The sequence below is a fragment of the Apaloderma vittatum genome, unplaced genomic scaffold, assembly GCF_000703405.1.
Source record: "Apaloderma vittatum isolate BGI_N311 unplaced genomic scaffold, ASM70340v1 scaffold12328, whole genome shotgun sequence".
NCBI classification, from domain to species: Eukaryota; Metazoa; Chordata; class Aves; order Trogoniformes; family Trogonidae; genus Apaloderma; species Apaloderma vittatum.
In genome coordinates, this window is record NW_009729104.1 from 3,464 (window position 1) to 14,329 (window position 10,866).

Sequence of the window (10,866 nt, forward strand, 5' to 3'; positions counted from 1 at the left end):
CCTGAGCCAGAATGGCCGTTCGGTAGGTTGCATACAAATAGGCCGTTAGCCAGGACTTTATTGTCCCCGTCTTTAGCAGGAGACAACTCAGCTGCCAGATCAGACTCTGCCTTATCGCTGAACGAGTCTTCTTTTTATAAAAAAAAAAGTGCTGTAAAGACTTCTTCAGATTCTGATGCTTCATTTTACCTATTAGCAATTTTGAGAGGGTTTTTTTTAAGGCCGCAACGTCATCTAGATGTCCAAAAATATGTTTGTGAGTTGTATTTATTAAAATTTAGCGTGCTAGTCATGCAGATTGACTTAAAATTGACTTAAAATTGGCTTAAAATGTGTAACTAAGTACCTACTCATTTCCATACACACTTTTGCTGTGGTCTGCATGTATACCTGCAGCTACCTCTCATGCATTTGAGGGAATTATTAATTTCATGCATAGGAACCCTATAAATTGGTATCCTGTTTACAAAAGACCTTTGGATAATCCTCGCTCCTCCTGAGGTAAGATTTTGATCCTCTCATGTATCTGACACCCCATTTTTTTTTTCAGGTTGTTAGGTTTTGTAAACATCAGTGAAGCTAAAAAGTAAAAATCCAGAGAGAAAGCATAAACGTATTCTTTTCCCCTGTTTTTATATCTAGAGTAGATGCCTAATGTGCTCATTAATTTATATTTATTGTCCCATATGATGAATTAAATTTGAGAGTGCCTTGTCGTTGTTACTAAGACTTCAATATGTTTTTCAGTAGAAGTAGCTTCGCATTATATTGTGATTTATCCTTGTTTTGCCATTAAAAGTACTTAACTTTTTTTTCTGACATACTTGTTAGACATTCCATGTTGACCCTTGAAATACCCTTGCTCCACAGTTCTTGAGTGCTCTCCTGGTGGACATCAGATCCTGCAGAGCCCTTACCGAAGCGTCGATTTCGATTCATCCCACCTCCAGCGATCGGCCATTCAGGAGTTAATATGTGACCATTCCCTAACACCGGGATGGTATCGCTTTATGATTTTTGACAAGCCCGCTGAGATGCCCACCCAGTGCGTGGAGGTACTGTAACAAGTCGTTTTGATTCTGAGAAATACCTGTTTTTTCTTCAGAAGTTGTCAGTAGGGTAGACGTAACAAAAAGAATGCAGTTATGGAGTTTCTGTGCTCTCTAGATATTCGAGTATATTAAAATGTGTCAAGTGGACAATTAAAAAATTGAAAATTTTACACTGAATGGGCAGTAGCAGCGAGTGATATATTACATCCTTTTTAGAGCACTCAGAACCTTCATTTATAGTCCCTGCTAAAGAAGATTTTCTCAGCGGCAGCACAGCGGGGCTATCGCGTCGTAAAGCTGCACCGATGTGATGGTCAGTGTGTTGGGAAGGCTGCGGAAAGATTTGCAGCCACATGAATCCAGTAATCGTGGAGCTTTTAAAGTGGTCATGTTAGAGAGATTATTCCTACAATGACTTGAGCTAACTGAAGATTAGTTGCCTTGTCACCTGCAAGTCCCCTAAGGCTCCAGAATTACTTAGAATATTTAAAATTTTAGACTTGTGATCCTTTCTTTTGGAGCATACCAGCATCTCCGGAATTGTTATATTCTAAGCAGATGTATCTTTGTAGTTTCCTGTTTTAAAATGTTTCCTTGTTAAAAGTCAGAATGTTTTACTTGTGATTTTTCTAATGAATTGAACTTGCCCAGTTACATTCTTTAAAAAAAAAATAAAAAAGACCAGCTCAATTATGAAACACCTTTAAAGGAATACAAAACAGTTAAAACATACTAATAAAATTAATTATTTTTTTTATAGCAGGTTCTCTCTTTTTTTTTTTTTTTAAACTTAGACTAAGCATTCTAATCACAAGGTGACCTGAGACCTTGTTTATCAGGTCAGAGAAAGGAATACTTGAGGTGATGTGTGAAGGAGAGGTTCTCAAAACCTCAGGTCTATAGTTTCCATGTAAATATTTCCCAAATACTGGCTTTAACACACTGTGTCCTTGTAGGTGTTCCTTTTCAGTTTGCTTCCTGCAGCACGTGAAAGACAGGAGGTGATCTTTGACTCATTCTAGTAACCCATCAGCCAGGTTCCTTCTTTGTCTGCTTTTCTCGGGATTCAATTTTGCGTGTTCTGCTGATAAACTCTGGTGTCTGCTAAATCAGAATTACGCTTCGGTTACCCTGCTGGGTGCTGCTGTTAAGTTGTGACCTGCGTGGCAGCTTCCTCCATCTGAAGACCTCACACAACCACAGTGGTGAGGGGTGAAGGAGGCTGTTCCCCAGCACACTTCTCCATGAGGAAAAGCACTCAACAAGGCTTGTGTTTGGGAGAGAGGGAACAATGGCCTTTTTAAATCCCCGGTGGAATCAGTATCCGAACCACAGACCTTGTGAAGCGCACTCCTTTGTGAACCCCAAAGGATTTAGGGTTGCTACAGACTCACTGTGGTTGTTACAGGGAATCCTACAAGTGCACCTGTTTCTAAAGGTGCCAAATTGAAGTCGGACGGGGCTTGTCAGGAGTCTTGCGTCTTTGGCTACGGCTGCAAATCATCAGCTGGCCGCGTCTTTGAGAAGAAATGCAGGAGCTGAGCCTCCAGTCCATGGCAAAGGACAGATGAAATGTTTCAGCTTTAGCACCTTTAGTTGACATTCGGTGTTTGTGTGTTCTGCCCTGTGTTTGCTGTGCTCTGATAGCACTCCCACAGGCAGTTACCGTAGGTGAATGGGTGTGTGGCGTGACTCACTAAGCCAGAACGTGACTGTTAAGCTTTTTTGGGCAAAACACTCAAGTGTGGCTTCCAGTTAAGTTCTTCAGGCACTAAATTGTAGGCTGTCTTTAGAAACACAAATGCATTAGACTCAAAGAAGGACTGAAATGTCTTTGTATTCAGCTAAATATACACTTTTGTGAATATTCACCTTCAACCTTGAGGAGTAAAGTAAGCCAGCCTTGAGTTATAGCATCTAAACTTTGCTAAAAGCTTGTGCTAAAATTGAATACCCATGTAGCTCTCCTTAAAGCACAGCTCAGTCTGGTGTAGCCTTAACCATTTTCTGCTGTTCTTCTCTGGTGCTGCAGATGAATCACTGTGGCACTCAAGCCCCTGTCTGGTTGTCTCTGAGGGAGTCGGAATCCATGCCTCGACCCGGGGAGATCAAACAGTTAACAGCTTGTGCTACGTGGCAGTTTTTCTTCAGCGCTTCAAAAGACTGCTGTCTCTTCCAAATCCCTGTGAGTGTGAGGAACTGTGGAGATTTCTTTGTTTACTTGCTGCAGCCCACCCAAGGATGCATGGGGTATTGTGCAGAAGGTAAGAAAACGCGTCCTCTAACTCGATGAAGTGTGTGTGTTTATCACTTAGCATGTTTCTCTGATATTTGGCTGAGCAGAAATGTCTGGAAATAGTTACACGTGCTAAAATTTCTTGCAATCCTTACTTCTAATAGCGATACAACAGCAAAATTATTTCGTATGGTAACATAGGTCCTAAGTAATTCCCTTTAACACTCAGGTATTCTTCAAAGCCTAGAAACTTGAGAATTGAAATTTTCCGTATAGTGAGGTGAGGATGTAAGACACATCTAGAAGTCAAAATTCAGACTACCTACAATGACATGTGTACTCTGCAAATGTCCATTACTGAATATGCGTAGAATTACGTGCTAGAGTAAATATTGTTTAAAAACCTGACCAAACTCTATTTGTATCAATTATTGTTTAGTGTTGTTAGGAGCATTTTTCTTGCTTTCTTTTATCATCTTTCTGGAGATGATACACATTATTGCCAGAAGAAAAATCAACACAGAAGTGCTCCACTGATACCCACTCTATTAGTACTGTGAGAAAGAGCTGGAGTCCTTTTGCAATGTCTCGGGTTGTCTTGGACCCTTGTGCTACCAAAGTGTGTTGATGTTCACAGCTCAACGCTTATTTCATTAAGGAAGGCATGTTTGAATCCTTACAGTTATAAATACTGTCCAGTAGAGGCAAATCGATGTAGTAGGAAATTCTTATTAGCTCATAGGCATGTGAAAATACGCCAATATTTTTATGCATCAGGGACTGTATTGCGCTAAGTCACGTTATCTGTTACGGACTACTTTAAAAAGCTTAAGAGCAAAGCTATCAGTGGGTTTTCTGGTGCTTTATTTGCCCGTCATTATACCTTTAGATCCAATTGTTAAGGCATTCTGCAAGGGTTTATTGCCAGAAATGGGATATTTCAGCATGCCAGTGACTGAAGCAGTGAAGAACTCCTGCGCTGTAGGACTTTGCAGTTACTTCGGATGATGGCCCTAAGAGAGGAGGGATGACCTAAAACTGGTAGGCAGCGAGCTAGCAAATTTTTACTGCCTCAAAACAGAGCGGGCAAGAAAGGTAGCTCTGGTTTCGCTCTACTGTATAGTATCAATCTGAATCACGTTTTGAATTTAAAAGCCTTCTTTTAAAATTATGTTTTCCTGTGAAGCGCATTCTACTCTTGTGCAGCTTTTTGTACCCAGGGTACCGTGTTTTCTCTTTAACCCTGAGAGCGAAAACACTTGATGCAAATTTTCAAGTAGCCTCTCCTCTGTGTGCTGAGGAATTCACGTGTTGTATCACTGAAGCATGGGACATCAAAATCTATTCTTCTTTCTTTGTGGTGAATGGCTTTTCCAGTGTTGCTGCTGCCCGTTTGACTTAGTTTGAGTAGGATGACAAAGCTCTTTACACCACTGTTACAAACGTGCCGGTATTTCCATGTTTAATCAAAGTTCCACTTTTCTTTTTAGCAACATCCGAAGTACCAAACAATAGCAGCGCACGAGCACTTTTTCTTAGGCCCTTGGAGGAAAGATGATTTTTTTTTCAAAGCAGATCCGCTCTGAATTGGACTGGTTAGAGTTGCACTTACGAATAAACGTTCAGATGTGAATTTGGGGAGACAAAATATGTATCAAATAGTTTAATTCCTTCTTATTCACTAACAACATCTCTGAAGTATCGGGTGGGTATGTCTCCAGTACGAAATGTAGAGGTGGTAGAATGTTCTGTACCCTTCCTCCGAGGTGTAGCAGATTACCTGTGATTTCCAATACAAGGCTTTATGCTGACTGCCACTGTTCAGATTACAAGGTTGCTTCTGTTCTGCTAATTTGCATTTCAGTGTCTTGGTGTATTTTTAACATAGGGCGATAATTTCAGAGAATTGGTGTGTATTGGTGAATGTACAATTTAAGAACAATTTATAGTTGTTTCAGGTGCAAAGCTGCTGACCTGCAATTCTGAGGGAATGGAAGTTCAAGGGGCCTGTAGTAGTGAGTATTTTGTTTTGATTTTCAAGGTACTCTGTGCATCTACGAGCCAATAATGTCAACATTTAGTCATGTTCTGTCTTCAATAAAAACATGTTCATGTTATCAGAAGTACTGTTCAGTGTGTTGCAGTTTCAGACCTTGGATTATGACTGTCTCAGCATAAGAGAATAAGTACTAAAATGTTAAATAGTAATTTTAATAATGCTGGTTTACAGATTACTTTGATTCTTTGGGAGTCAAATATAAGATGAATCTAAAAATGATACCGTTGCTTATTCTGTTCCTTTTTACATAGCCCTTTTTTTTTCCCTTTTCTCCTATTTTCAAAAGTACAGAAAATACTCTCTGTCAGGCAAATTCCTTTGCATGTTCTTTTTTGTTTTGGTTTATTGGTTTGGTTTGGCTTTTTTCCCCTCTTCAGTACCTTCCTATTGGCTTAAATGTAATCAAAGGCTGATAAAGTGTTTTTTTCTCCTTTTACTAACTAATAAAAGGAACATACACATTTTCCTCTAATTCTCTAAGCAATTGTGTAATATTTCCCCGTATGAAAAAAGCTAAATATTATCAGTGCATTTATTGGCAAAATGTATGTCAGTACCATTTTATTTAATGCTGGTTTTAATAAAAAGCACAAACCACCCTTCTTTTTGACCAGGTAACCTGTCTCCATCATCTCCATCTGTGTCACCACCACTACCAGCCGTTCCTGAAGTTGTAGCAGAACTGATCGAAGGCAACATTTACCTGAGATGTACCTTTGGTGTTCCTTTTGCAAACAGCTCAGTCAGATTCATTGTAACTTGGTCACGGCTTTCTCCTGAAGGTATCAAAGAAGAAGTGAGACGTGAAACAGCAGTTCATGCCTTCTCACTGCTACAACTAGATGGGATTAGCATCAAGCTTGGAGACAGAGTAGGTTAAATCATAATTTCTTTACATCTTTGTAAACGTGACTCAGTTGTTAGAATTCAAGCACTTTGCTGTTTAATTTTTCTTGGCAGAAGCATACTGCCTCTAGCTGTTTACACCAACAGTGCCCATATGAATGTGGAAATATCACAGAATATATCGGTATTTATCACTGCAATTAAGGTTTTGAGACTGTCTGTCTCAGTACTGCATCGTGTGCCTCCAGGAGATATTTATTCAAGTTGCATCTTCTTCACACTCTACAGGGATTTTGCTTGGTACTGTAAATTATGAGGATTTTTGGGTGCAACTACATCTAACTGAGAAGCTGCAAGAGCCAGAGGTTGTAAGAGCCTGTCTTGTTGATATATATTTCCCTTCCCTGTATCAATAATGAGCTGCTGCCCGATAGTTTTGTCTCTAGGGTCAGATTTAAGTGGTTTAATCTCTGCCTTCATAAGGAGTGGGACTACCTGCCTTACCTCCATGGTAACAGAATCAAGATCTGGGCTCTCATGGTAACTTTGAGAAGCTTAAGCATTGGAAAATAAATAAGCTTTCTACTTGGTGAACAGTTGCCTGGCGGTGTTAGCTCAGTGACAGTCAAAAGAAAAGGCACAGTTACAAACTACGTGCTGCTGTTCTGAACCATTGGTTTGCTCAGAGTCTGAAATAATCCACGTGTGGTCAGTGTAGCACAAAAGGAATAGAATAAAATACACTGAAAATACAAAACCAAAGGAAAATCACACTGTCTAGTAGCATGGAACTGGTTCAGTGGAGGGAAATCACGGTATATTCTTCAGCTTGAAGAAGATTAACCAACCCCATAACACTAGGAAAAAAGTATAGTAAAAGAAGAGGAGGAGGGAATGGTTGCTTTGCATAACCTTAGATGTAAAGGGTACTCAACAAAATTAAAAGGCAAAAAATGTGGAAACAGACAAAAAGAAGTAAATAACATGTAATGAAAATATAGAATGCAGTTCCACAAGATGTCACGGCGTGCAGAAATGCTTCATATGGGGTTTGTTAAATCCGTGGAGAGTTAGGTGCATGTTAAACATGACGATTTGTGTGTGGCCTTTAGTTCAAGAAGTCTCTGCACGACTTGGAGAGTACACCAGGAAAAGATCTTCGGGTACTCCATCGATTTCTGTGTTTTTCTGAGGCGGCACCACTGGCAATCAGTAACTTCTCATGCCAGCGGAAGACAGGGCATGATGAATCCATCAAACTGACTCACAGTGGCTGGGTTTTGTCTTCATGTGTCCACTCCATACCAAAAATGTGTTCCCTTACGCTCGTTTTGCCCTGCAGGTCTGCTGCAGCAGTTCCGCTTTTTTCACGGATATGCCGGATATACAAAGCTCTTCTGTTGAGAGCGAGGAATTTTTTGCAGGCATTAAGGTAATTCTGAAAGAAAACATTTCCCTTTATCATAGTAGAAAACTTGCAGAGCTTTGCTCCAGCAGTCAGTCTGCTGTCTAGAAGGCACTGAGAACGTATTGATGGTGAATTAATAGCTGTTGGACCTCTAGTTGCATTTTTGATTCTGCAGGTATAGTGAGCTGTGCTGTGAGCTTACAGAGGAGAATCCCAAGTGAAATACGGTGCTTCCAAATTCTTTTGGGACATTGTCGCCTCTAGGTAGCTTCCTCACAGAATCACAGAACGTTAGGGGTTGGAAGGGACCTCTGAAGATCATCTAGTCCAACCTTCATCCCAGCACACCTAACCACTACACCACAGCCTCAAGTGCTAGATCTACTTTTTTTTTAAACACCTCCAGGGTTGGTGACTCCACCACCTCCCTGGGCAGCCTGTTCCAGTGCCTCACCACTCGTTCAGTAAAGAACTTCCTCCGAATATCCAATCTAAACTTACCCTGACGCAACTTGAGGCCATTTCCCCTTGTCCTGTCATTAGTAATTAGAGAGAAGAGACCAGCACCAGCCTCACTACAGCCTCCTTTTAGGTAGTTGTAGAGGGCAATAAGGTCTCCTCTCAGCCTCCTCTTCTCCAGACTAAACAAACCCAGTTCCCTCAGCCGCTCTTCACAGGGCATGTTTTCCAGACCTCTCACAAGCCTTGTTGCCCTTCTCTGCACCCGCTCCAGCACCTCGATGTCCTTCTTATGCTGTGGTGACCAAACCTGGACACAGTACTCGAGGTGAGGTCTCATGAGTGCCGAGTACAGGGGCATGATCACCTCCCTCCTCCTCCATTCCCCCCAGACACTGCACCAAACTGTTTGTATTTTAGCTTCCAGAAGTTACCCAGAGAATGCATTTTCATGTTGTTAGTGTAATTCCTTACCTTTCTAGCTTGCATTTACTCTTGCCTTTTACTTATCCTTGCCCCTTATTCGTACCTCTTCCAGACTCTTGCTGCTGGGTCCTCATCTTCTCTCCAGTATGCCACTGCTTCAGAATATCTAAATAAATCTGATCAAGTGGAGCAGGCTGTTCCATCTCTGTATTTTTTTTTCATTGTACTCCTAGCTGGTTAGTAAGCAGTGCTTACTAGTAGTAGTTTACTCGCAAAGCTTATGTTTCAAGTACAATTTCTTCTATGCTAGATACATCCAGAAACATATGATATATCAGAAGATGGGAAAGAATACAAACTGACAATAGAAAGCAGCATTCCTATTCTTTGTCCTGAGTTTAGCCAGCTTGAAAGTGACTGCAAAATCTCACTAATATTAAATACTGTTGATGAAGGTAAGTATCATCCTGATTTTTGTTGCATTTTATGTATCTAATGTGTTTTTCTAAACATTTCTGCTGGTCTCATTCTTTTGAAAAGCTGTTACATTCTAAAATACTTGCCAAAATGTTAAACTAAAATATGTATGTACTGCTACTGAAAGAACTTGTCTGTAATCCGTTACAGCATTTCTCTGTAATCCATTACTTGTTAAACTTAGTAGGTATTTTTGGCATCTATGGATATTGGAGCCATATTGTTTAAATTGGTTACTCAGAGTACCATAATACTTGCAAAGTTTGAAATTCAGTTCATTTTCTTGACCTGTTGTGTTGCAAGTATTGTATAGCAGTCATAAAATCCTAATTTTTTACAATTCATACTGTTTTCTGTATTACTTTCTCAATCATAAGTCCTATGAACCTGAGGAGCAGCTTTGCCTGTGCAGGCAACCATTTATTTCTGTGCCACATTATCAAGCCTGTCATGATTTCCATCTGTGTATCGAACTAGAAAATTCAAAACCGTTTTCTTGGGGGCGTGTATGGAGATGTAGAGAGGGGATTTTGCATTTGCATAATTTATGAAAATGTAAATAGGTTGGTTTCTGTACAAACAGTAGTATCGAAATGTGACTTTAGAGGAAAACTCACTAATGATGTGTTTTTATTGAAACAGGTAAAGAGCAGTTAGGTTTAAACTTGGCTCTTTCTTCATGTCACGTGGATCTTCTTCAGAAACCGTGCAATAACGGAATCTGTAGCCAAGCTGTAATTTATTTCACTGCTGTCACAGACTTTATGCAGGATGGAGACAGAATTACCAGAATTGCAGTCGAACCTATATCCAGTGAGAATTTCCTGTGGAATGGCTACGTTCCAGAAAGCACACAGGTTGAAAATCTTCGTGTTTAGCTCTGTAAACTGGCCAGATATGCAGCTCCTGGTAATGAAACTTCTATTTCAGTTGTGACTTGCTGACTCACACTGAAATCTCTAAGTTGTCAATTTTCCATTGTTTTATTGTCATTGAAATGCTGCATTTGCATTTGATTTTTTTTGGTTTTTACATTTTAATATGGATATTACTCCTCAAATTAATTAAAATTATAATGTAATATATTTATTGGAATGCCATCAACTATCATCAGATAAATAATTTACCTGAATCTGTTTTATTTCTTAACCTGACATAGTTTACTATGTGCTTCTTTGTTTTGAAGATCATGGTAAAGGATCTACCCACTGCCTACTGCTACTCATTTACTGACCCTCATATAATTACATTTGATGGAAGGTAATCACTGGATTGCTGCTTTTAATTTTAAGCGTGTTGGGATGTTTTGCGAGTATTTTTGTGGGGTTTATTATTCTTTTTTTTAGTTTTGGACTTCATTTCTTTATTTAAAATCTCTGCTGCTGATACATGATGTAGTTTTCCACGACTGACTGCACTCTCTTTCTTGGACAATGCGGGTAAAGACGCTTTAGTTAGTCACAGTGATTGCCAGTCATAATCTTGTTTGTAATATTTGTATTTTTAAGTCAAAATCTTGGGATTGTGGCAAAAGGCTGAGGCAAATGGGCTATTTTCCTTTTTTAGAGGAGTACACTGAGAGAGGAGTGCTTGCTGTACAATCCGTTGCCTGTGCAAGAGAGAAATGCTATTAAAAATGAACAATGATTGTTTAGGCAAAACTGTTTTAATGCAAAGGTGTTTCCAGTCTGTAGTGTAGTTTCCCTATTTCCATGTGTCGGTATCGGAACCCTTGAAAGGATCAAGCTGCCAGAAGCTCTCTGAGTTCACTAATGGCGTTGAAAGCTGTCGCTTGTGTGTCACAGAATCACAGAACCACAGAATGACGGGAAGGGACCTCGAAAGTTCATCTAGTCCAATATGGCGTTGAAAGCTGTCGCTTGTGTGTCACAGAATCACAGAA

The 10,866-nt window shown here is 39.9% G+C and overlaps 1 protein-coding gene across 1 annotated transcript; it reads left to right on the forward strand.

The window, feature by feature from the left end:
* Positions 1-870: 870 nt before the first annotated feature.
* On the forward strand, positions 871-10,223 carry LOC104268123 (von Willebrand factor D and EGF domain-containing protein-like; the record flags this gene model as incomplete). Its single annotated transcript, XM_009874333.1, has 7 exons — positions 871-1,055; positions 3,085-3,316; positions 5,962-6,218; positions 7,536-7,625; positions 8,797-8,941; positions 9,606-9,820; positions 10,150-10,223. Coding segments are annotated over 7 exons (1,198 nt in total), but the record flags the coding sequence as incomplete, so codon positions are not given.
* Between the last annotated feature and the right edge of the window lie 643 nt (positions 10,224-10,866).